The sequence below is a fragment of the Acanthochromis polyacanthus genome, chromosome 22 (assembly GCF_021347895.1).
Source record: "Acanthochromis polyacanthus isolate Apoly-LR-REF ecotype Palm Island chromosome 22, KAUST_Apoly_ChrSc, whole genome shotgun sequence".
Taxonomy (NCBI): domain Eukaryota; kingdom Metazoa; phylum Chordata; class Actinopteri; family Pomacentridae; genus Acanthochromis; species Acanthochromis polyacanthus.
The window spans coordinates 28,783,695-28,811,351 of NC_067134.1; the positions used below are offsets into that span (position 1 = coordinate 28,783,695).

At 42.9% G+C, this 27,657-nt stretch overlaps 2 protein-coding genes across 2 annotated transcripts; one reads left to right on the forward strand and one right to left on the reverse strand.

Annotated features, from left to right (window-relative positions):
• Positions 1–3,561: 3,561 nt before the first annotated feature.
• LOC110964267 (cyclic nucleotide-gated channel cone photoreceptor subunit alpha-like) lies at positions 3,562–8,583 on the forward strand. The gene is made up of 7 exons (XM_051943357.1): positions 3,562–3,935; positions 4,278–4,335; positions 4,856–4,912; positions 5,208–5,387; positions 6,057–6,158; positions 6,239–6,345; positions 6,424–8,583. Exons 2-7 carry the CDS (start codon positions 4,280–4,282, stop codon positions 7,779–7,781), a joined length of 1,860 nt encoding a protein of 619 aa, XP_051799317.1. The 5' UTR covers positions 3,562–3,935; positions 4,278–4,279; the 3' UTR covers positions 7,782–8,583.
• A 959-nt stretch (positions 8,584–9,542) lies between these two features.
• LOC110964281 (ubiquitin-protein ligase E3A) lies at positions 9,543–27,150 on the reverse strand. Its single transcript, XM_022212966.2, has 11 exons — positions 26,821–27,150; positions 26,142–26,186; positions 25,060–25,355; positions 23,710–24,962; positions 23,472–23,616; positions 21,129–21,334; positions 20,881–21,045; positions 15,568–15,723; positions 15,412–15,485; positions 13,635–13,778; positions 9,543–13,224 (listed from the first exon to the last, which is right to left on the reverse strand). Exons 1-11 carry the CDS (start codon positions 26,895–26,897, stop codon positions 13,104–13,106), a joined length of 2,682 nt encoding a protein of 893 aa, XP_022068658.1. The 5' UTR covers positions 26,898–27,150; the 3' UTR covers positions 9,543–13,103.
• Between the last annotated feature and the right edge of the window lie 507 nt (positions 27,151–27,657).

The following is a 27,657-nucleotide window of genomic DNA, read 5'->3' on the forward strand; positions in this document are numbered from 1 at the left end:
TCTGTGATCTGAAGTTGTGATGTGGAAATGATAAACTGAGGATGAATGACGATGAAAATGAATTTGTTTTACTTAAGAAACTTCAGGTTGTTCATGATGTTTAGTAAAAGATAATTCCTTAAATGTGAACATTTCAGAATGTACTTTTACACTAAAACAAAGGGACCATTAGGAGTTATTTATCAGCTTTGTGCTGTGGTTTTACTGGTCTGGATCACTGGAGATCAGTCTGACCTGCATGAGGAACTTAACCAGTTGGTTTCTTGTGGCTGGAAAATACAAACAGAATGAAATAATACGTGTTGAAGACGTTAATGATGAATTTTAATATTTACATGTTTTTTTTTGTTAAAATTATTCTGTCACTTTTTTGTGAGATATTTGTTCAGAAGTTTGAGTAAAACTTCATTAGAAATCAAAATTTGTTGTGTTTCTGAATATTCCAGGGCTGAACTGTGACTTTATTCAGTATAATCTGTGAACAGAAGAGGGCAGCAGCGATTCATCAGTTCATTAAACCGTCCAAATAAAAACTGACTGGAGCCTTTAAAGATCCACTGCTGCAGCTGGAAATGGATTCAAACCAGTGAAAGAACAAAATAAACTCTGTTTTACCACGATTCAGGTCTGAATGGATGTTTAATGGAAATATTATCATTAGATGAAAGAAAAACTTCAAAATGCAGAGTTTTGTTGCCACTTGAACAACAGATCTGATTTGATGAGTTGATACTAAATGAATATATTTAAAGTCTTAATATCACTTTAAATGACGTAGAGTTTGAATTGGCTTGAAGGGGTTTAAATAAAACAAATAAAACCTGAATGTTCTGTTCTCCTAATGAATGGTGTTTAATCAACCATCAGGTGTTGCTGAGGTGGACTTCTCTCTGAGCTCCCAGAGGTTCCAGGATTCATGGACCCAGCAGGTGTCTCTGATGACTTTAATTGATGAGTTACTTCAGCAGCTCGTTAACGTCAGCAGCTCGTTAACGTCAGCAGCTCGTTAACGTCAGCACCTCTGGGAGCTGACAGCCTCCATTAGATCTACTGAGATTCATCCTGGTTCTCCTCCAGCAGATGTTTACCTCACAACCATAGACTCTGGACAGGTTTTTATTTGTTTCATTCAGTGTTCCTGCTGCAGATACGGTGCATTAATGACCCCTGTAGGACACTAATTAGCAGTGTTTCCTCCACTCAGTCTCCTGTTCTGTTCCAGTTTTGAGGGGATGGATCTGGTGTCACTGTTAATCTGCTGTTTTCTGATCATTTGAGCTCCAGTGATGTGATTCGGTGACTTCAGAAACAACCAGCGGACTCCAGAGCAGCTCAGCGGTTAGAAAAGCTCCTGGGAGCAGCGACTGGACGAGCTCCAGCTGATCACAACACCACAGCTTCCATCCAGATGAACTTAGTTCACGTCTGTTCTGTGTAATTTAATCAGTAACTCACCATCAGATCCACCTTTATAACGTGTGGTAACTCATTTTTATTCTCTACTGATCTCTGATTCACCCTTTTACAGAAAAAAGGTCACATTCTGTCCTTTAAAAGTCCAAATTCTCACAGAAATGAACTCCAACAGCTTTCCCTGCACTCTGACCTGTGACTGGTCGCTGCTTCTCTGTTTGCTTCCACAGATTAAGTCTGATCTCGTTACCAGCAGTAATCTGACTGAAGCTGTTCATCAAACTCTCTGCTCACACACTGGAGGAGCGTTACTGTTCCCAGGATCCTTCAGGAAACACCACTTCACTGTTTGTTTCTTTATTTCTTCACTGTTCCTTCTGCATTGAGCTGCAGATTATTTGGTTTGATGCAGAACTGAAAACTTCCTCTAGCAGCTCCAAATCATCTCCTCCGTGCTTCACTGTCAGGACTTTACATCTTCTGTGGTTCTGATCAGCTTCACACTAAACTGACCAGATAATTATCATCAGGCTTCTTTTTATGATCTCATTTCATTTTGCACTTCTTCAGGTTCAATACATCCACAAATCCAACTTCTACAACTGAAATTTTGCACTTTTTTCCCATTTCTGAAGACATATACTTAGAATGTGGCCTCTGCAGTAATTCTACGGTTTGTTTCTACTACAGACGTTTACTTCTGTATGAGCGCCAACTTTCAGAGTTGTGGGAGTTAAATTTCTCTTTTTTAAAATGGCTTCACAGGTGAAATGTTATTTTGACGGTTTGAAAACACGTGGAAGCTTTAAATTCAGTCAAGATATTTACAGAGCTTAGTTTAGCGTCTAAATGACATTTACTATGTGGAGCCATCATGGTCCACTGAGCTTTGGTCTCAGGGTTTATATTTTAATACAGTCCTTCTAAAGGGTTTGTCCGGTTTTATCTTTACAGAATTGCACCTGTAAACTAAAAAGGAGCAGTGAGTTTGGAGAAAACCTCAGGACGGCTGCAGGAACCCTCCTGAGATGTTTGTGACAGGCGGCCTTCATGATTCCCTGAACTCTCAGCTGAAGGAAGCCGAAGATTCAGAGCTGAGATTAGCAGCTACAGGAGGATTGTCCAGTTCACTCTGAGCTGCAGGTGGAGTCTGATGTTTTACTTTAGCCGTCCACACACTAAGAGGATTTACTCGCATTGGAAGGGATCTAAATAAAGAGCAGTCGGTCCCGTTTATCCACCCAGAGACGTGGACGATGGACGTCTTCAAAGGAGAGAATCACACTGTTCATTTTTCTGTCTTTAGAGGCAGTAAAACACGGCGTTTCTGTTACTATTGCCAGTAATAAGATAAAAAAGAATCCATAAAGTCAGCAGAAAAATGTGCATTTCAGTGAACATCTCTAAGAGATTCAGCACCAGGAGTGATCTGTCATCATTAGAAATAAACATGAACCCATAAAAACGACTGACAGCCAGAGCAGCGTTCAGGAATCACAGAGCAGCATGTATGAGCCGACAAAACTGGTTATAAGATGATCAACGTCTTGTTTCTTAACCCTCCTGCTGTCCTCATTTACAGGCACCAAAAAATATTGTTTCTTTGTCTGAAAAAAATCCAAAAATTCAGCAAAAAAATCCCCAAATTTATAAAAATTTGCAAAACCTTCAGGAAGAAAACTCCAATAATTCCTTAAAAGTTTTATTTAAAAAATAATCACCCAAATATGACGAGAAAATTCTCTGTAAATATTTTCAAAAATTAGTAAAAATCTTCCAAAAAAATCCTAAAAATATCTAAAGTGATTCCATATATATCAGTAAAACTTTAAGAACATTCACCTGAAAGTCAACCAAAATCCAGTGAAATTTGCTGAATTTTGGTTGATTTTTTTGTAAATGTTTAAAAAATGTTTTTGAATATTTCTTTTTTTCCACCAAAAATGTTCAAAAACGTCCCAAAAATGTTGAAAATGTGGACATCAGAAGTTTCACTGTGAAAATACATATTTTTCTCCACATTTTCAAACTTTAAAACGGGTCAGTTTGACCCACAGACGACATGAGGTTAATAAACTGTGTTGATGATCGTCTAACTCTGGATAATCGTTCACTTAAAAGGCAAAGAAAATGGCATTTTTTCACAGGAGTGCGATGACAATGATCCAAAACACTCTGCTAGATTCACTGAAGAGACGACAGAACATCTCTCCTCCTAGAGATAACGATTATCTCCTCCTCCTCCTCCTCCTCTGCTGGGAGCTGCTTTACTTCCACTCCTCCACTACAGCAGAAGATCTGGACCTGGGTGAAGCATGAGAGCTGTTTCCTCCTCTGCTTTTCGTTAGCAGGCTTTTATTTCCTCCTTCATGGTCGGATCTGTAAACCTGAACACCTCAGCTCTGACGTCCTGCTGACTGTGAACCAGGAGGAGGAAAAACAGGAGTATTATGGGATTTCTGCAGAGCTCATCCGGACTTCTCTTCACCTTCTGAGCTGCTCATCATCATCCTGACGTTCAGGTGAACCACAGTAGATGCTGGTTGTTGTTAAAGTTACAGAGACTCCAGGAGCTTCACCAGTCAGTTAAATCTAATTTTAGCAGGAGTAATCGGGGATTTGAGCGTTGCAGAAGAAACATGCTGAGCTAATGAGACTAAAAAGAAGCTGTTCCTCTGAGCGTCGGTTGGTGAAATGTTCCTTAAATGTTGTAAATAAGTTCAGCAGGAAAAAAACCATGTGACTGTCCTCAGATTAGACGTCTAGAATAGTGTAGAGAAACAGCCTGTAGATCTTTGAATCAAATCCTGTGTGACTCCTGCAAACCCAGCATGTCTTCTTCATCTTTTATCCTCAACCATCAGACATGAAGCGTCTCTGGAGGAGCAGCGTCGCCCCGCTGGAGTCCAGCAGCACGACCAGGTGAGATACACCTGCAGCCAGACACACACCTGCAGGCTGTGGAGGTTACAGAAATGAAGAATAACCTCCTTACAGCTGGTCTGTAGAGAATCAGCAGCGACACACTGATGGAATAATCAGACAGTGACGTTTACAGCAGACTTCTGCTCCTTTCAGTCACACAGGAGTTAGAAAAGAAGGAAATCTGCATACAGTCTGTCTGAGCTCATCTATTTCTGCTGGTACTAAAAGAGGGATGAAAGTTAATAAAATAGTCTCACCCGGGTGCAGATCTATTGCTCTAAACCAACCTGCATTATTTCTACTCACCAGCAGGGGGCGACTCCTCTGCTTCCAAAAATAAGAGATTTAATAGCAGACTGAGAAAAAGATTCTACTCCTCATCTGATTACCTCAGAGAACATTTTTGTGTGCTGGTTGTAATTTATCTTCAGTATCTAACTGTGCACTGTATCAGATGCAACTATTTCCTGAAAAAGCACAGAGAAACTCTTGAATCTGTCATCTGTTGGTGTTGCAGTGCTGGTCGGGGGGCTTTGGCTCTACAGAACATGAACAACAGCAACAACAACGACGGGTAAGATGATTCATGGATCCTCCTCCCCTTCATTAAACACAGGCAGCTCCTCCACTAGATTTATGTACAACGGGTACAGATTGGAGCCAATTCACTTCCATGAAATCAGTTTTTCTTGTCCTAAAATGGAACTCTGATTGGAATCAAGATTTTAAATTGATTCCTGAGTTGTTTCTATTTGTGGTCATGGTTGTACTGTTTTCATGGAGGTGCAGGATTTTATACTGCAGATAAAAAGGCAACAAGGAGATTAAATACATTCAATTCACTGAACTCTGTTTCTGAATATTTACAGCAAAAAAGACGAAAAGAAGGACGAAAAGAAGGACGACAAGAAAGACGAAAAGGACGACAAGAAGGATGATAAGAAAGATGACAAGAAAGATGAAAAGAAGGACGACAAAAAGGACGAAAAGAAAGACGATAAAAAAGATGACAAGAAGGACGACAAGAAGGATGACAAAAAAGAAGAACCGTAAGTACATCATGTCGTATTTCCCTGCTGCAACAAACTGGAATGTTCTACGTCATAATTTCATGCCTCGCATTTTTCCATCTTTGAAAATCACCTCTTAAATATAAAATATAGCTCTATTAGTTTGCACAAAGCACCTTAAACCTGCATTCTTTCTAGCAGCCAGCGGGGGGGGGGGGGGCGACTCTTGGCTGTAAAAAGAACTCAGATTGTATAGAAGTCTGTGAGGAAATGAGTCGATATCCCACTGGATTTGTTATCTCAGGAAACATTTTCAAAGTGAGTTCATGGTCTTGGTTGCTAGTTTGAAGACTTTTTGAATCCAGAATGATGGTCTTTTAGTAAATTATGGTCCTATGTAGGGTCAAACAGATGAAAACGTAAGGTGTATTTCAGGTTACTTTGCCAACAGAGATCAGTGCATATCGCTGTCCTCAGGCTCTCCAGTCAGATCAACTGCTCAGTTATTATCAACAGATCCAACAGTAGTGGCCAAAGAGCCCAAACTGAGTTTCCAGCTAAGTAGGACTGGATATAGTTTGACTTTTGTCAACGCTGAGACCAGCATAATACTCACATCTCAGTGTTGATGCCAGAAGTCTTTATTGCTACCTTCATTTTGCTCAGTATTTACATGCTTTTAATAAGAACAACCCTGTCCGCATTCAGAAAGGAGGTGTGGATCATGGACCCTGCCACCGACATGTACTACTACTGGCTGTGCACCATATCTATCCCAGTCTTCTACAACCTGATGCTCCTGGTGGCCAGGTCTGTTTCATGGTGTTTTCTGTTTCCTTTTTTGTTCCTTTGCTGTTCCAGATGTCTAACAGGGTTTTCCTTCTCTGCAGGGCGTGCTTCAATGAACTGCAGTCTACAAACGTCACACTGTGGATGACTCTGGACTACATTTCCGATGCCCTCTACTACCTCGACACCTTTGTGAGAGCCAGGACAGGTCAGTGATGGAAACCTTTACTTTAACAGAAAAACTTTAGGATGTGACAGGATTAATCATATTTCAATTTGCCAACAGGATTTCTGGAGCAAGGACTGCTTGTAAAGGATGCAAAGGTCCTGAAAGAAAGGTACATGAAGACCCCCCAGTTCAAAATGGACATCTTCTCCATACTTCCCACTGACATTATATTTCTACAAATTGGAATCAACAACCCAGAGTGGAGGTTCAACCGTCTCATGAGGCTGGCTCGGCTCTTTGAGTTCTTTGACCGTACTGAAACTCGAACCAACTTTCCAAACATCTTCCGAATTGCTAACCTTGTCCTATACATCATCATCATCATTCACTGGAACGGTTGCATCTACTTTGCCATCTCCAAAGTTCTGGGCTTCGGCTCGGACACCTGGGTGTATCCAGACATCACTCATCCTGAGCATTCTCGGCTGGCCAGACAGTACATCTACTGCTTCTACTGGTCCACGCTCACCTTGACGACTATCGGAGAGACTCCACCCCCGGTCCGAGACTTTGAGTATTTTTTCGTGGTGGCTGACTTCCTCACCGGAGTTCTGATCTTTGCTACGATTGTAGGCAACGTTGGTGCCATGATTTCCAACATGAATGCTGGCCGCGTAGAGTTCCAGGCTAAGATTGACTCCATCAAACAGTACATGCAGTTCCGTAAGGTCACCAAAGACCTGGAGGCCAGAGTGGTGAAGTGGTTCGACTACCTGTGGACAGAGGAGAAAACCTGCGATGAGAAGCTGGTGCTGAAGAACCTCCCAGACAAGCTGAAGGCTGAGATCGCCATTAACGTCCATCTGGAGACCCTGAGCAAAGTGCGCATCTTCCAGGACTGTGAAGCAGGTTTGCTTATTGAGTTGGTCCTCAAGCTTCAGCCTCAAGTCTTCAGCCCCGGTGACTACATCTGTAAGAAGGGGGACATCGGCAGGGAAATGTACATCATCAAAGAAGGAAAGCTGGCGGTGGTAGCAGACGATGGCGTTACTCAGTTTGTGGTTCTCAGTGATGGGGCATATTTTGGAGAAATCAGCATCCTTGGGATCAAAGGCAGCAAAGCAGGAAACCGAAGAACAGCCAACATCCGAAGCGTGGGCTACTCGGATCTGTTCGCCCTGTCCAAAGATGACCTGATGGAGGCACTCATTGAGTACCCTGATGCTAAATATGCGCTGGAGGAGAAAGGAAGGGCCATCCTGATGAAAGATAACCTCATAGACGAGTCGCTGGTCGCTGCTACTGATGCCAAAGACATGGAGGACAAAGTCAACCAGATTGAAACCAGTCTGGAGGTCATGTCGGCCAAATTCCGAAAGCTAACAAGTCACTACGAGTCCTCTCAGCGGAAACTCAAGCAGCGGCTCACCAACATATCAAACCAGGTCACAGGCCTCAAAGTAGATTTTGATTAAAGTTCTCCTACTGCTGGGCTTAGCGATGCTCCGTCTTTCCTTCATAAACACTAAAGGCTCCGACCAGCAGCTGGACTGTTTCTACTCATTATTCACACATGATGAAACAATAAGGCTGCCTCGAATGTTAACCATCACTTCTTTTCTCCATTCTATTATCCATATAAACCAGCAGTAGGTGGTAGTTTCTAACACCAGGAGTTTAACATTCTGAATGAAGAACAGAAGAAAGATGTAGCAGTGATGAATATTCACGAAAATGCTTTGTTCTGTTCAAGTTGGAAGAACAGTTAACTTTCTAACTGAACATGCAGTAATATGATCAGAATCCCCTGTTCAGTTCATCCACACACAACCTGAAGACCAAAAACCTTCCTGTTAACAAACACCATCCTTTTAGTTCTGTTTAATTTGTTCATCCTCATGTTTTACTGGACAACATGTAGATTCTCTGTCATGTTGGTGAATCAAACTAATTCTGGGATACTTGGTCATAAGAGTCTCAGATCTTCTTGGATTTACTTTTTCTTCACTGCAGTTGTTTGTGTCATGCCAATAACAAGTTTTGTGTACTTTTTGTTTTGTTTATGTCGAAAACATATCTGAACCCAGAGCTAAACTTTGTGTCATTTCTGTACCTGGAACACCAAGATCTTGAGTAAAATGCAGTTTCTCCAACTCAAGTATACGTACTGGACTCAAAAAATGCTTCGTCTTCATTTGTCACATCTATAGCACGATTTGAAAAGCAAGTTTGTTCTTCACAAACTGAAATAAATCAAGATACCTTCTTGTAGTTTAACGCCTTGGCTGATGTGAAATATGTTCATAATAAAAGTGGCATGAATGCTTTTTCATTTATCAGATTGTAACTGACTCATGTTTAGCATCACTTTGCTCTCAGGTTGGAGGAGTTCAACAGTTTTCTGAACTTCAGATAACAGAAACTAAAAGCAGTTTTAGAGGACAAGCAGGATCCTGGTTCCATCTCATACATCGATCTACGCTTCTTCATCTCAAAGTCATGTTTCAGGGAATATAGTGGACTATGGACATATGAATGAAGGTTAATTAGTATAAGTGATCAGCTAAGAAAAAGTCCTGCTGCTCTGTGGGAGTTGTTTGGACATTCGTCGTCTCAGTGTCTTGGGATGATCAGAGGTGTGAGTTTCTGGTCAAAGCTACACCAACAAGATGGATTACAAACAGGACAACACGGTCTCACGGGGATCCGTGAAACTGTCACGTCAGTTTTTGTTTCGGTTTCGTGCGCACCAACATGATGTCGTCATGTTTTTCGTGCCGCTCACCACGAGCGAAACCCGCTGTGGTAATCACATCTGAAAGTGGTTTATACCGGCGGATTCATGACGATTTAAGCTGTCCATCGGCGTTTGCGGCGGCCGCAAACGCCGATGGACAGCTTAAATCGTCATGAATCCGCCGAATTTGCATAGGAATTTAAAGAATGTCTGGCGGCCGAAGCGGCGGCCGCAAACGCCTATGGACAGCTTAGATCGTCATGAATCCGCCGGTATAAACCATTTTCAGATGTGATTACCACAGCGGGTTTCGCTCGTGGTGAGCGGCACGAAAAACATGACGACATCGTGTTGGTGCGCACGAAACTGAAACAAAAACTGACGTGACAGTTTCACGAATCCCCGTGAGACCGGGCTGAACAGGAACACATGAGCAACGTTCATAATGACGACACCAAACGACCTGCAGACTCAAATCAGGATTATAAGGCGACACAAGTTTGGAAAAAAGCAGTCATCTTTATTTAGCATGTTTTCACAACACTGAATACTTTTAGCCTTTCGTCCGTTTGTAGAATTTAACTGTTGCATCAAACCAATCGATGAAAACTGCTTCCCTTTCCGAGATCAGGTTGACCTTCACCGTTTACCGTCAGCAGGCTCTAGAGCCGTTCACATGTCCAGGCGAGCAGCATCTTCAGCATTACGAAACAGAGGTACAGTCATGGAGAACAGCTGGAGCCAGACCTGGGCTCAACAACAGCTGGAAGTAACCACAACCTTGTTTTAAGGTTTACTGCAGAGACTCTCCAACACAGTCCAATGTTTGTCCACATCTTTAGGCACTCCTTGTTCTGTCCAAAAACAGTGAAAGGTACTGTCCAACCTCATGAGGCCCAGGTCTGGCTGAAACCATAAAGATGAGAAGAAATCAGAAGAGAAAGACTGGCTCAGGGTCGTGGTGTCCTGCGGTGGTCTGAGCACCGAGGTTTAGTGGCATGTCGTGGGCACTGAGCAGCATTTCAACCAATCAGATCGTCCTCGGGCAGAGAAGCCACAGATTCAACCTCCGACCAACAACCACCTCTTAAGTGCACAAAAAAAACACATCAGCTGACTGTCGAAGGCTCAGGTGTGAGCAGGATGACACCTGAGCCGGCTTCATGTCGGAGCTGCGAGATGAAACGCTACAGCATTTAATACCAAATCTAAAGATGAGGGAAACACACAGATTTACATCAATGTGATCATTTTATGTCCACCATTTACCCAAATTATCTCAACCACGTATCAGAAATGAAAATAAAAGGTCAAAGTTTAAGGTCCAGTCAGGTTTAGCAGCGACTCTACTGTGTTTAATGGATGCTAGTTTCTGATCTCTGTAGTTTTTCTCTCCACTCTGTCGAGGTGACTCCGTTCATTTCCATCCAGTACAAGAGTCAAACTGAGCCTTGAAGACGACTTAATGGCCATAAAGGAACTCATCACAATGACCATGGAGTCTCTGGTTTTTATCAGGACCTGCCACAGCTGAAGTGAGTACACCTCTGAGCAACATCACTTAAATGTTAAATGATTAAAAACCCAATCAGCTCTCAACAACTGCAGGGTTTCTAAGTTAAACAGCAGAAAAAATAGAAGCTCCAAAGTAGAAACTCAGTGTGACTGAAGTGAATCACCTGTGATCATCAACATTAGAAAACCTGTGATCGCTGCAACAACATCAGGTACATCCGTGATTCCCATAAGAGCATGAACTCTAAAACACCACAACTTTGTCAGTTTAGGACCTGTGGACTACACATGTCTGCATCACGGCTCCACAGAGAAATTAACTCCCAGGGAGAAGAAACTAAAAAGATCTACGAAGGATAGATGAAAATCAGTGACCAACCGGCGATCAGTAGGAAAAATGAGCCATAGTTCCACTAATCAGACGTACAGTGGTCCTAAAATAAAGTCAACAACAGCGCACTAACTGGTGTTTCAGGGTGGGAACAGCAGTGATCAGTGGAAACCAGTTCAGAACATCAGCCTCAAGGTGATGTTCAAGAAAAAACCCACAAGATCAGAAAGAAGTCTGATGATCACTGGAGAGGAGTTCCACCAAATAAGACCAGTTTGTTCAGCTCAGATGTAGTCCAGCATGTTAGGAGTGAACCAGGACGACCACAGCGGATGCATGGTCCTGATAGTGAAGCACGGAGGTGGAGGTGTCATGGTGTATGGCTAAACGAGTGGAAAAGGTGTTGTAGAGATGACATTTATAGATGGAACCATGAACAACTACAGGCTGACTAGAAGACCGGTTCAGCAGATGAGGACAATTCCAGGATCCAAAACTGAAAATCACAATTAAAACTAAGTAAAAACACCCAACTGGTAAAGAAGAAACAATAAAAGAAAGTTGCACTGAGTTTCTACTATGGAGGCTGTATTTTTAATACAGCAGATAAAAACTGTCGCTTTTTCATTTTCCATAAGAGCAAAACCCCAGCTGGAGAAGTCAGCAGTGAAAGTCCTGCAGCTCCTGGTAGGTAACTGATCATAATGATCCTGTACAGGTGTGTACTCACCTCTTCACTGCACCGTAACTAAATGTCTACTATTTCCAGTGTGGAGATGTTTTCCTTTCAATACGCGGCTGAAATAATGCGGGTAAACTGCAGACAATCTAAAAGCTGCCCGTGACTTCAGTTGCTTGTCCTCCACTGAAAACGCTGAATTTAAAAGAAATGAAAAGAACTGAGGCCAAAAGTACAAAACAAGACCCAGGTTGTTGGTTTAAAAATAAAAAACAGAGGATTTAAACCAGAGAAGTGTGTGCAGGAGCATCACGGAGACATGGAGTCCTTCAAATCACAGCCAGAGAACTAAAAACACTAACATCTGCCTGCTCTGAGGATTCACAGCTCAGATTCTAACTCTTCAAAGCACTATTCAGCACTTTATGTTATAAACTGACAGTGGTTACACCTGATTCACTTTTACTGACAGATCCAACCTAAATCTGACGAGTGTTTGTGTGTTTTCAGGTCGGCTTAGAACAAAGACTGACAGCAGGACACAGTCGCTGTTCTGAAATCAGGTGTTCAATAATCTGATCAGGGTCTGATTGTTGTAGTTTGTCTGGGAGACAGCAAACGCGCCGTTGCTAAGCGACAGGTGTAACCACAGCCAGAAGGTCCGATGAGCAGAAGACCACACAGCTTCATCCGTGCACATTTCCACACGTGAAGGAAGCTCCTCCTCTATCCACTGACTGTACAGGTTGGCACAAGAACATCTCTACGTCTTCTCCCATCACTACGTCCATCACTGCAGCACGGCGCTGGAGTTCCAACTGCACTCATACATAAATACTGGTTTTATTTAGAATCAACACAGGAAGACAAGGAAATAAAATGCTTCAACAATCATGGCAACCTGTGGCCAGAAAACAAACATTCTGAAAATGTCTAAGTGCACTTACACAGCTCTGACGGGATCTGAGTCTAACCTCCAGGAAGGAGAAGGTCCAGAAGAAGAAGCTATCTGACACTGAGCCTATCTGGACCGGATGAACCTCCATCAGGATGGATGAGGAGGAACGATGTGAGTGGAATGGTCAGTGGATTCTGTCTCCAGGGGGAATATTAGCAGTAAACTACTCTAGAGTTCCTCTAACATGGTTCTGTTCAGTAAACTGGGTTTATGTGGACTCACTGGTTTCTGTTTCATCCCAGAATTTACATCATTTCATATTAACCCCTTCCCCTACGCAGGCAGGCGTGAAAATAAGCCATTTAACCTTAAAATAAATAAGAAGAAGATGATCCTCTCTGTACATAGAAACAAAGACGGGAGGCTGCAGCACATTCACATGGTGTGGATGTGGGAGTGGGAGTGGGCTTTCAGAGCTCTCTGTGCTCTCACTGCTGTGGATGGAGAAGCACAGCAGCAGAACTACAACCATCTGTCCTCGTTCTTTATGAAACACACTGTGGTCACCTGTAGATTGTGTCTGAGAGGGAAGGCGGGGAGGAACCGATGGGTTTCTGAGGAGTCTGTAGGACGGGGATCAGAGCATGCCGAAGCCTTTGGCGTAGGTGATGGCTTTCAGCAGTCTCTCCCTCAGCTTCTCCTTGCTGCTGTACTCCGGCAGCAGCAGAACGTTAAAGCAGGTGTGAGACGTCGGTAATCTGAAGACACAAACAGAGAGACGTTCATGGACACAGAGGATCACATTCTAACACTTCTAAATCTGTTAAACGTAGGAGACATGTTTGTCATGTGTGGTGACCAGTCTGCAGAACACGGACTAATGAAACCGCTCCGTGGTGTAAAACATGTTGGAGAGCTCCGAGTTTAGAGAAGCAGCTCTGATCTCTGACGTGTTTGATTGGAGAAAGCAGCTGGGTTTTATGATTTAACTACTGACTGAAGCATAGACTGTTTGAATAACCCATCTCTCCTCCTGTTCACCTCCGTTTGCTGCTGATGTGAAAACAGACAGATCGACTGGATCTGAACACGTCCTGCAGCCTGAAGCAACCGGATAAACAGGGATTGTATAAACAGACTGGAATGCTACCTGCCAGGTGGAGCTCACCTGTCGGTGTCAGGGCCGTTCTTGGCGATGATCATCTTCAGCTTGCCCAGCCCTCCTACAGGTGCTCTGTCAGTGCCGGTGGTGAACTGCAGGAAGAGTCGCTTCTGCTCCTCACCGAACGAGTGCAAAGTCTCCCAGAACTCCCTACGAAGCAGACAGAACGAACATTCACGTGTAAACACATCCTACAGACTGATTACAGAGTCCTACACATCCTACAGACTGATTACAGAGCCCTACACATCTTACAGACTGATTACAGAGCCCTACACATCCTACAGACTGATTACAGAGCCCTACACATCCTACAGACTGATTACAGAGCCCTACACATCCTACAGACTGATTACAGAGTCCTACACATCCTACAGACTGATTACAGAGCCCTACACATCCTACAGACTGATTACAGAGTCCTACACATCCTACAGACTGATTACAGAGTCCTACACGTCCTACAGACTGATTATAGTCCTACACGTCCTACAGACTGATTATAGTCCTACACATCCTACAGACTGATTATAGTCCCACACATCCTACAGACTGATTATAGAGTGATTATAGTCCTACACGTCCTACAGACTGATTATAGTCCTACACGTCCTACAGACTGATTATAGTCCCACACATCCTACAGACTGATTACAGAGCCCTACACATCCTACAGACTGATTATAGAGCCCTACACATCCTACAGACTGATTATAGAGCCCTACACATCCTACAGACTGATTACAGAGCCCTACACATCCTACAGACTGATTATAGAGCCCTACACATCCTACAGACTGATTACAGAGCCCTACACATCCTACAGACTGATTACAGAGCCCTACACATCCTAGACTGATTACAGAGCCCTACACATCCTACAGACTGATTACAGAGCCCTACACATCCTACAGACTGATTACAGAGCCCTACACATCCTACAGACTGATTACAGAGCCCTACACATCCTACAGACTGATTATAGAGCCCTACACATCCTACAGACTGATTATAGTCCTACACGTCCTACAGACTGATTATAGTCCTACACGTCCTACAGACTGATTATAGTCCTACACATCCTACAGACTGATTATAGTCCCACACATCCTACAGACTGATTATAGAGTTCTACACGTCCTACAGACTGATTATAGTCCTACACGTCCTACAGACTGATTATAGTCCCACACGTCCTACAGACTGATTATAGTCCTACACGTCCTACAGACTGATTATAGTCCTACACGTCCTACAGACTGATTATAGTCCCACACGTCCTACAGACTGATTATAGTCCTACACGTCCTACAGACTGATTATAGTCCTACACGTCCTACAGACTGATTATAGTCCTACACATCTTACAGACTGATTATAGTCCCACACATCCTACAGACTGATTATAGAGCCCTACACATCCTACAGACTGATTATAGTCCTACACATCCTACAGACTGATTATAGAGCCCTACACATCCTACAGACTGATTATAGTCCTACACATCCTACAGACTGATTATAGTCCCACACATCCTACAGACTGATTATAGTCCTACACATCCTACAGACTGATTATAGTCCCACACATCCTACAGACTGATTATAGAGCCCTACACATCCTACAGACTGATTATAGTCCCACACATCCTACAGACTGATTATAGTCCCACACATCCTACAGACTGATTATAGAGCCCTACACATCCTACAGACTGATTATAGAGCCCTACACATCCTACAGACTTATCAGTGGAGCTGTACTCATCCATCACTTCCTTACTTGATGATTCTAGAGTCTCTGTTATAACCGCCGTCGTATTCTGTTGTTTCTTCTAGTGCTAGGAAGTCCAGGTTCTAAAGACAGAAGAAGAACATGAATTAAACCATTGAGCTCGTTTGTTCCCATCGTCTTTAAGCAGCTGGCGGCTCGTCTCACCCTGCTTCCACAGATGAGCAGCTCGATCTCCTCCGGTCTGAACAGGTATTTGAGCGGCGACTCGTTGGTCACCATGTGGAAGCCTCTCCTGAACGCCTTGAACTGTTTCTCCACACTTTTGTTCAGCATGTATTCTGAGTACTGAGCCACAAACTCCTGAAAAACAAACCACAACAACGTTCACCATTCAGTCCCAAAATCTCCTACGAATGAACAGTTTAACCTTTACACCAGGGGCTGTCCAACATGAGGCCTGTGGGCCAAAACTGGTCCTCCAGAGGGTCCAATCCGGCCCTCAAAGTGTAAAAACTACAGAGAAGACATTAACTGCAGATTGTAAATTAGTAAAACTATAAATTTAAAATCATTTCTAGACCATGACACGTTGTTTGGACCATCAAGAAAAATACTGGATTGTTCTTTTGTCGTTTCGCGTCTCATTTTTATAATATTTCATCTTGTTTTTGTCATTTTTGTGTCTGACTTTTGTCGTTCATCTCATGCGTTTCCTTTTTGTCTTGCTTGTGTTTTTTGTCTTACTCTTGTCATTTTGTGTTTTGCTTCATTCGTTGTTTTGAGCTTCGTTTTGTGGGTTTTTTGGCCTAATTTTTTGTTACTTTTTAACAGTAAATCCTCCATGGTTCAGTTCCAGGTGACTAAATGTTGTGTTCCTTTGTAGACTCTCTGTGATCTGGAAGTTGTAATGTGGAAATGATAAACTGAGGATGAATGCTGCTGAAAATGAATTCATTTTTCTTCAGAAATTTCAGGTTGTTCATGATGTTTAGTACAAAGATAATTCCTTAAATGTGAACATTTCTGCACTAAAACAAAGGAACCATGAGGAGTTGTGGTTGTTTATAGATTATTTTGCTGCGGTTTTACTGGTTTTACTGGAGATCAGACTGGACTGGATGTGGAACCTGAACTAAAATCAGTTTGACTCTCCTGATTTACAGTAAAACGTGCAGCCTCAAAGATAGTTTTTAAAAATATTTTATTCAGTTTTTATCCACAGCTGAAACACTGACTTTGTGCCACAACAATACTGGAGAACAGAACTTTTGTTTTCTCAGCACTGAAAACTAGAAAATATATTTCAGTAAAGAAAGAAAAAATCTGAGGAAGTCGAACTAAACTTAGTGAGAAGAGCGTCTGGCAAGAAATAAGCGTTATTATTAGTGTTATTCCAGACAAGCTGCCTGAAAGAATAAGGAGAATGACTTCTTATATCAAAAAGGACGAAAAATGTCCTGAGAAAAGGGGCTCAAAGAAGCTAAATATTGTGCCATCATGTGGTTTGTCCAGCAGAGAGCGCTGTAGCTCCACTGGGTGGTGTTCAGAGATGATGTGAAACGCTGACTCCTGTTTTCTGCAGAAACACCGGACTCCCTGATAACTCTCACGTCTTTACTGGCATCTGTTTTGTGCGTTAGCGAGGCGACAGTCTGTCAGCAGATTAGAAGGTTAGCATCAGAACATCTCAGCTCAGCAGATGGTGGCGGGTCCAGGGCTGGTTTAACGCTGCGTCGGCACCGAGCTGCAGACATTATCTCCACATATTTTACTCTCCTGTGACACTCGCGTCTCAAACCACGTTGCTCAAAGCAGAGGGAGAACAGAATGTGTATGAAAACTAAACGTTCTTCTCTTTTTATCGACACAATCAGTGCTGGCTGTACTCATTTCTTTTAGTGTGTTTAAAAAACAGCCTTCACGGTCCGATGATGGAGGACAAAGGAAAGACTGTATCCAATATTAAAAAAGAAAAAAAAATCATTGCAGACTTCATCTTAAAATAGCATTTCTTGTTTCAGTGACAGAAGTTTAGCACAAATATCGACCAAACTGTCAGAAATGAATCCTGTTTAAGGAGGTTATCCTGACTTCACAGCTGAGTGGAAGCTAACGTGTTAGCATCTAAACCGTAACACTAGCAGGAGGCTAACTGATGCTAATGCTGCATGTAGAAACTGATCAGGATAAAAAGTGAACATTTGCTGGAGGAGCACAAAGTTCCAGCAGTAAATTTACAACTGTTGGTCAAAGTTGGACATTAAAAGCCATTCTTTGTCTCGCCTGTGTGGTATGGTGTAAATATTATGTTTTTTACAACGTCTCATAGAGAACTCGCATCCAAACTGAAATAATTGGGGGGTTTATTGTTGGTACCCCTCAGTTAAAGAAGGAAAAACCCACAATTCTCACTGAAATCACTTGAAACTCACAAAAGTAACAATAAATAAAAATTTATTGAAAATTAAATAATCAAAATCAGCCATCACTTTTGAATTGTTGATTAACATAATTATTTAAAAAAACAAACTAATGAAATAGGCCTGGACAAAAATGATGGTACCCATAACTTAATATTTTGTTGCACAACCTTTTGAGGCAATCACTGCAATTAAACGATTTCTGTATTTGTCAATGAGCGTTCTGCAGCTGTCAACAGGTATTTTGGCCCACTCCTCATGAGCAAACAGCTCCAGTTGTCTCAGGTTTGATGGGTGTCTTCTCCAAATGGCATGTTTCAGCTCCTTCCACATATGTTCAATGGGATTCAGATCTGGGCTCATAGAAGGCCACTTTAGAATAGTCCAACGCTTTTCTCTCAGCCATTCTTGGGTGTTTTTGGCTGTGTGTTTTGATCGTTGTCCTGTTGGAAGATCCATGACCTGCGACCAAGCTTTCTGACACTAGGCAGCACATTTCTCTCCAGAATGCCTTGATAGTCTTCAGATTTCATCGTACCTTGCACACTTTCAAGACACCCTGTGCCAGATGCAGCAAAGCAGCCCCAAAACATTACTGAGCCTCCTCCATGTTTCACCGTAGGGACAGTGTTCTTTTCTTCGTATGCTTGGTTTTTGAGTCTATGAACATAGAGTTGATGTGCCTTACCAAAAAGCTCCAGTTTGGTCTCATCTGTCCAAAGGACATTCTCCCAGAAGCTTTGTGGCTTGTCAACATGCATTTTTGCAAATTCCAGTCTGGCTTTTTTATGAGTTTTTTTCAGCAGTGGTGTCCTCCTTGGTCGTCTCCCATGAAGTCCACTTTGGCTCAAACAACGACGAATGGTGCGATCTGACACTGATGTACCTTGGCCTTGGAGTTCACCTTTAATTTCTTTGGAGGTTGCTCTGGGCTCTTTGGATACAATTCCAACGATCCGTCTCTTCAATTTGTCATCAATTTTCCTCTTGCGGCCACGTCCAGGGAGGTTGGCTACTGTCCCGTGGGTCTTGAACTTCTGAATAATATGAGCCACTGTTGTCACAGGAACTTCAAGCTGTTTAGAGATGGTCTTATAGCCTTTACCTTTAAGATGTTTGTCTATCATTTTTTTTCGGATGTCCTGGGACAATTCTCTCCTTCGCTTTCTGTTGTCCATGTTCAGTGTGGTACACACCTTTTCACCAAACAGCAGGGTGACTACTTGTCTCCCTTTAAATAGGCAGACTGACTGATTATGAGTTTGGAAACACCTGTGATGTCAATTAAATGACACACCTGAGTTAATCATGTCACTCTGGTCAAATAGTTTTCAATCTTTTATAGAGGTACCATCATTTTTGTCCAGCCCTATTTCATTAGTTTGTTTTTTAAAATAATTATGTTAATCAACAATTCAAAAGTAATGGCTGTTTTTGATTATTTAATTTTCAATAAATTTTTATTTATTGTTACTTTTGTGAGTTTCAAGTGATTTCAGTGAGAATTGTGGGTTTTTCCTTCTTTAACTGAGGGGTACCAACAATTTTGTCCACGTGTGTATAAAAGATAAAAAAAGATATGCAAGAAAAATAACAGTTTAATCCACTAAAACAACAGTTAGGAACAAATGAAGGAGGAACTACATGGTTCAGAGAGAATAAAAAGGTTTTACTGCTCACTTAGTTTTATTGTTATGCTTAAACATAAATAAAACTAAAACACAAACTAGTAGATATTAAACTTCGATAATGACTCGATACTATTTATGTATAAAACATGAGAAGATTTAAGCCCAAAGATCCAGAAGTAACGCTTCAGTAGTTATTCAAAAAAACTTCCTTCATTATGAGGAACTTCTTCAGTTTCTACTTCCATCTAATTATCTCAGTAAAACTCACATTTAAACATGGACCAGCGTCTTGTTAGCATGTTTATTTACTTCCAGCACTGCCTTCCTGAGCCGCTTAGCTTCTAATTTCTACTAAAACATCTTTCTGCCTCTGCAGTGATGTGGTTGATCTGCTCCAGCTTCGTTCAAACAAACCTGACTTTATGCTGCACTAAAAACCAGAGCGGACACGTGATCCCAGCAGCAGCAAACCATCGTCATGAGGAAGCTTTTCTGCTTTGCTTGCACAAATCCAGACCCACAAGCTGACTTTAGAGAGCTCAGAGGTGGACAGACTAGTTCTTAAATGAAAGTGTTGATTGTTATTGAAGCTGCTGAACTCTGTTTCTGTTGTTCTTTATGTGGTCTGATGGACAGCATAAACACAGACATAAAAACAACTAAACAGGGAATAAATGTCACCAATAACTGATCGAACTTCAACAGCTGATTTATAGAAACACTGGTGAAAAGTAACCAAGTACATTTACTCAAGTAATCGAGTACATTTTTGAGGATATTTTCTGTCACTTCATATTTCTACTCCACTAAAGTTCATTTTAACTTCACTACATGTATTTGGTAGCATATTTAGATTATTACAGAATATTATTATTATTATTATTTATCTGTTCCAGCTGAAGCCCCACAGACAGAAATGATCAGATTTAGATAAAGGTTTACTGATCTACTTTTACACATGAACTCATTCATTCATGAACTGCTTTAATTCTTCTACTTCTGACAGTTTATTTTTATTCGTACTTGGACATTTTAAATCCCGTCTAAAGCTCACCTGTTCAGATAAACTTGTTTAAACTGTTAAATTTCCTTCTTCTAAACTTGAAGAAGTTTGGAATAAACTTTTTACATGGTTAAGTTTTATGCTGTTGATGTGTTTTAACTTTGTACGGTGTTTTTAAAGGCAGCTATAAATCAAACCTGTCATGTTTATTATTAAATATAAATCAGAATGCAGGGCTTCCACCTGTAATAGCATTTATACCCTGTGGTGTTACTGCCACCGTCACACCGTCAGAAACCTATTTCCAGATGTTTTATCGACCAAACACTCATAAATAACGTTTTAAAATCCAGCACTGACTGCATCCAGTGTATTAAACGCTGCTGCTGGTCAGAGACTCTGCATTTCATGGTTTTTATAGGAAATATCAGATTTAAGAGTGAAATAGTTTGCACATCCTCACCTTTCTGTTCTCGTTTGTGACTGGAATCTTGTCCCCATTTTCCCTTAAATCGTACATGAGTGGGTTCCCGAACAGGTCGGTCTGGGAGATCTGGAAGGTGATCATCATGTCCTCCTCCACGCTGCCCTCGTACTCCAGCAGCTCCTTCAGACTCTGGTGGAGAACCTGACAGGAGACAGAACCTCAGAGCTCCAGAACCAGCAGCGGTGAAGTTAAACTCAGAGCCACTAGGAGGAGTTGAAGCTCACCGGGTTGGCGTCGGCGAGGTCCCTGAAGGTTCCTTTCTTTCCCATCAGCTTCCTGTAGACCACCATGGGGAAGTGGACGTCCAGGATGCAGTTGTTGTAGATGGCCAAACCCAGGACGATGCCGATCAGAGTGTACTGGCCCTCGTTCTCAAACGATGACGGGTTGAACCAGAACAGTTTGGTGCGCTCGTCGTACGTGAACATGCCTGCAGGAGGAAAACCAGAATGAGAGGCTGCACAGAAAGCACTGAAGGTCAGCTTATATACACAAATAAAAAGAAAAAAGCTTCATTTCTGTATTTATTTTATGAGAATAAATAAAAAAACTGACAACAACAGGTGCTACTAATACTGGAAAAAGGATGTTTTTGTTCATGTACGCTCGTATTTGTTTGTTTTATTCTATAAATGCAGATTTTCTTCTCTGGCTGTGGAATCTTCTTAATTCTATTGGTGATTCCTTAAATTGAGGCACACAGAATAAAGTGATTTTAAAACAATATTACATATTAATCTTAGATGTGTTGATGTTTTCCACCATGACAGCTGACTGCTGGAGAGGTAAAAGTCTGGTGCTTCTTTGTGTTTTCAGCTTCTAGCTCTGTTTATTTTAATGGTAACAAGCCTGTTCACCCTGCTAGGAGGTTCAGAGTTCTGGAGAATGATGAGTAATGAAGCAGCAGCCAATCAGGAGACGCTGTATATGCGTATACTGTAAACGCACGACGCAGCGCTGACATCCGTCCGTGCTCAGCGCTCCACTCCAACGGTGATTTCTGTTGCATTGTGTGCTCATTAACGCTTTTGATGACGGATCGCGCTCAGACGATTCTTCCATTCGTTAGCTGCTAACGCTAACCCTACACTGACCATCTCATTTCTGGACTCACACTAAAAACAGAAAAGCATGGCGACAACAGAAGGACTGACAGGTGTTTTTAGGTGTCTGCTGTCCAACATTAACTAAAGTTAGAATTTGCACGACTACTTTCCCTCCAGCTAACTTTAAATGCTCAGTGAGTGAAAATCACCAGAAATTCATGCAGCTCCAAGTGATCAGATGTACGGTGACATTCATCCAGTCTGGACTGAATATTACTGATGATACCGGAGCTCCAGTTAGTGCCAGCTTCATGTCTTTCTGCTAACTGGTGTCTCAGTCACATCTAGAACCAGTTATGATTGGCTGAGTTTCTCAAATATTAGGCTTCCTGTACTATAGTAGCACAGCTGGAATCAGTCAGACCGGTTTTTAAACGACTAATGCATCACACACGGTGTCCACACAAACCGTCCTTATAGGAAGAAGTAAAAGCTGCTGTGATGAACAGCGTCCCCTCTGTGACCTTTAGCGCTCCGTACACTGAACCTGACAGACAGAGGTGTAAATAATCGAATCTACAGAGCTGAATTTAATTCCAGCGTCCTGATGTTGTGTTTGCTGGGACCAGAACAGAGCTAACGTTATTAGAAACACCTGGGCTTCTTCTGCTGTCACCTCATCTGGAGGGAGGATCACCATGAAATCTGTTTGGAGGGTTTTACATATTTGATTGTGAATTATGTTTTTACTGTTAAGCAGCTTATATTTAACACGTTTCAGTCACCTCCTCCATGATTAACCTCAGCAGAAAAACAGATGCTTGTACACAACAGAAAGGCCTTTAAAATAAGCAGTTATTCTATTGTAGGAAAATCAGAATGTCTCAGCAACAGAATAAGAACAGAGCAGATTCATTCTAAGGATGGAGCTTAGCAGGACCTTTGTTTGAGATCATCCCCCCTCCTCATGTGGACTGTACCACTGAACAAATTAAATCAAAACCAGGCGCAAAAAAAGAGAGTCCTAGATACACAGAAGACATTTAATTCAATAACAGACACAGATGTCACTGCTCTAACTGTCACCACCCAATTTACCAACATGAACAAACACTTCAGCCTCAAAGTGAAACTGAAAGTACACGTTGAAGGTGAATATTATAAACTTTAGTGTCTGCTGTGAATGTTAACGACACTTTAGAGCATTTCTTCAGTTCAACCCTGACTTCAGAACAATAATGACTGGTTCTCTGTCCAGTTCAGACAGCGCTGGAGGAACTGAACACTTCAGGACTAATCTGTGTTCTGTCAGAACCGCTTCATTAAATCAGTTTTCAACGTCACACACTGTTGAAGAAATCCCCTCACTGCTCTGTATCGCAGCAATTAAACATGTCAGTAAAACATTATGAGTGTAAAAATGAGTCTACGAGCCCACAACCCTGACAGTTTAAGGACAGGTCAGCGGCTTCTCAAACTAAATGAAGCTCATGTTCCTCCAGCACAAATGCTTCTTCTTACCGATATCTGGGTTGAAGATCTCCTCCACCACCAGCTGAAAGAACTCTTTGGAAACACCTCCTTCATCAACACCTTGCTCTCCTTCAAACTCCACATAGAGCTGCTTCTTCAAGTCTGCAGGATTCTCCATGGCGATCATCTCCAGCTGCAGAGACACAACAGGAACAGTTAGACGTGTTCCTAATAAAACCACAACCAGTAAAGTGTTTAATAACGAGCAGAACCCGTCCACACGTACCCGGACCAGAGCGTCATCGATGATGTGGTCTCTGCGTACTTTGAGCCTCAGGTAGGGGTTGAGCTGCTGGCCCTGGACCAGGCTGTAGAGCACGGTGATGCGCCGCTCGCTGTACATGCGGATGCGGTTGTCGTAGTACAGACCCAGGTTCTTGGTGACGGCGTTCAGGATGAAGGGGCAGGTCATGAAGGAGAACTTGTTCTCAGTTTCCACCTTGAAGAAAGTGTAGTCCTTGTCCATCTCCAGCACCTCGTTCAGAGGCTCGTTGACGAACTCCTCGAAGGGAATGAGCGGCCGCCGGCAGTCGTTGGTGCGGATCCCCAGCTCCGTCTCCAGCGGGTCGACCCGGGGGCCTTTCTTGTTCCGCCGCTCCTCGCCCAGCAGCTCCTGCAGCGTGAGCTCGCTGGACTCTGGGATGGGCTCCTCGTCCTCCTCCTCGTTGTGCTCCACGTCCAGGTCGCCGCCCAGCACGTTTGCATAGTAGACGATCTTCAAGCACTTGGTGGCCGCCACCACGGCGTCGTCGTCGTTCACCAGGTTGCGGCTGTTGAACTCGTTGCTGATCACCTTGTAGGTGATGAGCTGCTGGAAGGTCTCCACCATGCGCCGGATCTGCTCGGCGCTGTAATGCGACCACAGGCGGGCCAGCTTGGCCTGGGCCGCCAGCGGGAGTTTGCTCATGGCCTTACAGAACTGGGGCAGAGCGATCTCCAGGTACTCTGGGCTGTGAAGGTTGCTGTTCTCCATCACGATAACAAACAGGTTCAGGTAGTTTGGGTCTCGTGAATACACGTTGTGGTACGTCAGGTCACACTCCACGTTAGGAGAGAGGTAGACCAGCGCATTCAGGAAGGCGGCTTCTATTTTCTCATTGGACAGGAGGCGCTCGTAGACCCGCCGCACGGCTTCAATGTCCACCGACACCTCATCAGGGGCCAGCTTCTGGACGTCGTTTTCCCCTGAGGAGCCCTCTCCCAGCCGAGACGACGAAGACGAGGTGGGGGAGTCCTCCTCCATGGCTGTAGCAGAGCAGGCGGCTGCCTCCTTCTCATCCTCGTCCTTGTCTTCATCTTTACCTTGAAGGGACTTTAGCTCCTCCTTGGTGTGAGGCTTGGACCTCCGGAAGCTCTGAACCAGACCCTCAGCACTGGAGAAAACCCGACCTATGACCCGGATCAGAGGGGAGTAATCCTCCTTCTCCCCGCAGATGTCCAGGATCTCATACACCTTCTCCTCTGTCAGGTAATTTACATCTACACAGAATCAGACGTTACAGGTTAAAACAGAACATTAAAGCTCTGATTCATGCTCCAACAATCTGTAAATCCTAAACGTCTGACACCGACTCACCTTTGAAGTTGTCCCGTACGGAGTGGACGTCTTTGTGGTTCATCTTCCTGTTGCTGCAGGCCGAGTTGCTGCTCTCCAGGTAGGCCGAAGCGGTGCCTTTCTTAGAGGGGTGGGGGTCGCACAGCTTGGCGTTGACCTTGTAGAGCTCCAGGGCTTTGACCGCCGCTGCATTGTTGTCCATTCGGTTGAAGCCGACCGACGAGGCACACCATGAGTTGGAGCAAGACTCATTCCCACAGCCCTCCGTTAACTGGTGGTAGTAGCGCTCTATCAGATGTTTGGCAGCTGCTCGCTTCCTGCATTCAGAGGGAAAAGAACGACAGCGTGAATCTGACGTATCGTTAAAGCACTGAGTTAATATGGACCGCTGAGGTGAGAATAACTGCGATGGTTGGGAAGTAATGAGTTCAATACACTGAACTAAAGACAGCTGTACGTCCCAGCATTTATTAAACCAGGGTTTGATCAGTGACTTTACTGGTATTTAGAGGTCATGAAGGATCCACATCTTGCTTTTTCAGACACTTTCTTATTTCACATAAAACATATTCTGAAGTCTGAAACTTGTACATGGAATAACCGACACTGAAGAACAACATCAGGAGCCTTCTGAGAGTTTAATAAATCAGATGTCAGCCAGCATTCATCTATAAGCTGATAGTGCACATAAAAAAATAAATGATTAGGCTAGTTCTAAAGTTCAACCCTGATTGCATTTATAACTGCTCAACTAAAATTTCCACTCACAGCACTTCATTTCCTACATTTTCAGATAGATATTAGTTTATTTAATGCTAATGATTAAATGTGTGCTTTTTAGAAATTCTAATGACTGTAGAGCAACAAGACCAGCCTGGAAGAACAAATCATATGACTCTGATGTGTGTAAATGACATTCTAACACGACAAAACAATCACACGTGTGTAAATAACATCACAACATGACAATCACTGTAAACAGCGATAACATGGGAGGAAAAGAAGGAAGAACAGATAAAAACAGAGAGATCTAAGCCTCTGGTACACTGAGGCAGGGCCGTATGAACACAGACACACATATATAACAGAATAAAATGACTTACATTCGGCTTGCTTCTGGGTTTTCTATTTCAGGCTCCTCGTATTCTCTGAATGAACGACAAACAATAAGGTTAAGAAGCAGCAGAGGTCACGATGTTCTGCACTGACACAACTCCTCTGAACACTGTGCTAGCTCTGTGATGGTTGCATTTAGCAGTCTGTGGTAATATTATTTTAAAATATTGATTCAGAAGCTGCTGTACTTCAGGAGCGATGAGAAAATGACATGTAAGCCTGAAGAGCAGCACCAGAGTCGGTGTGTTGTAGCAGCCAGGATAGCTCTACATTCAGCTAAATGCACAGCTACAGATAATTAGCACATTCTGTTAATGCTTACAACAAATAAGCTTCACGAAAAATACCACAGTTCAGTCTTAGAATGACAATAAGACCACTGGAACAGCAGAAATGTCAGGGAGCTGGACACTCTGACGCTAAGCAGGCTAATGGAGCTAATGCTAGTTAGCATGCTGGCCTTATTTAAATTATTATTATTCATGTTAAACTGTTGCTTCCAAACTAAGCATTTATATTTGTTAATCAGCCCGTGCTTGTAAAAATCTCAGCCGATAGATATTTATTGAAACAGCAGAGCATTAAGATTTAGGCTGCTAGCAGCAGCAGCAGCAGCTAGCTAGCTATCCGTTTAGCATCCCCGGCGTTTCCTGTCTGTGTCCCCACCTGTCGGCTCCTCCGGCGGGGCTAGTCTCGGCCTGTGGTGGCGCACACTCACAGTCCTCCTTCTCGTCGGAATTCATACGAGACTTTATCCTCAGTTGTTTGTTATCCTGCTGCTGTTTGTGAATGTTTTAAGTCCTCCACAGGCTGACTGCAACTCCGACAGCGCGACGGTTTGAGTGTGATCGAAGGATTTTGTGTAGAAAACTTCATTCACGGCCTTCATTCACGGCCTTCCTACCGCAGGCTCTCTGCTCTGCCTGAGCTCCGCAGCCATCTTCACTTCACCAGCAGCCCACGTCCCACCATGCACTGCGTCCTGCTGCAGGACATGCTGGACTGGATCACTGCTGCAGGAGCTGGAGTCATTATCTTCATCGTACCATCATTATAGTAGCATCAGTATAGAACAATCATTATAGCCCTGCCAAAGGAGCGACTGGACTGGATCATTGCTGCAGGAAATGGACTCACTATAGATGTTTTGGACCCTCTGGAGGACCGCTTTTGGCCCCCGGGCCGCACGTTGGACACCCCTGAGAGAGTTCAGATTGAAAAGTAAATTAAAAACTCAATGAAACAAAAGTGATCACTTTCACACTGTTAAATACTCCGATGACATTGTGTTCATTTCTGTATTACTCATATATTCTGTTGATTTTTCTGCTTTCTATTTTCTCTATTTTTGTCTTATTTTACCTTCACTTATGCCCCAATATTCTGTGTAGTCTTATTGTTTACCCTTTTATTGAATATTCAGCTGCTGTAACAACTGAATATCCCTCCTGGATTAATAAAGGGTCATTCCGTATGAAATCAACCAATTTTAAGAAAACTTCC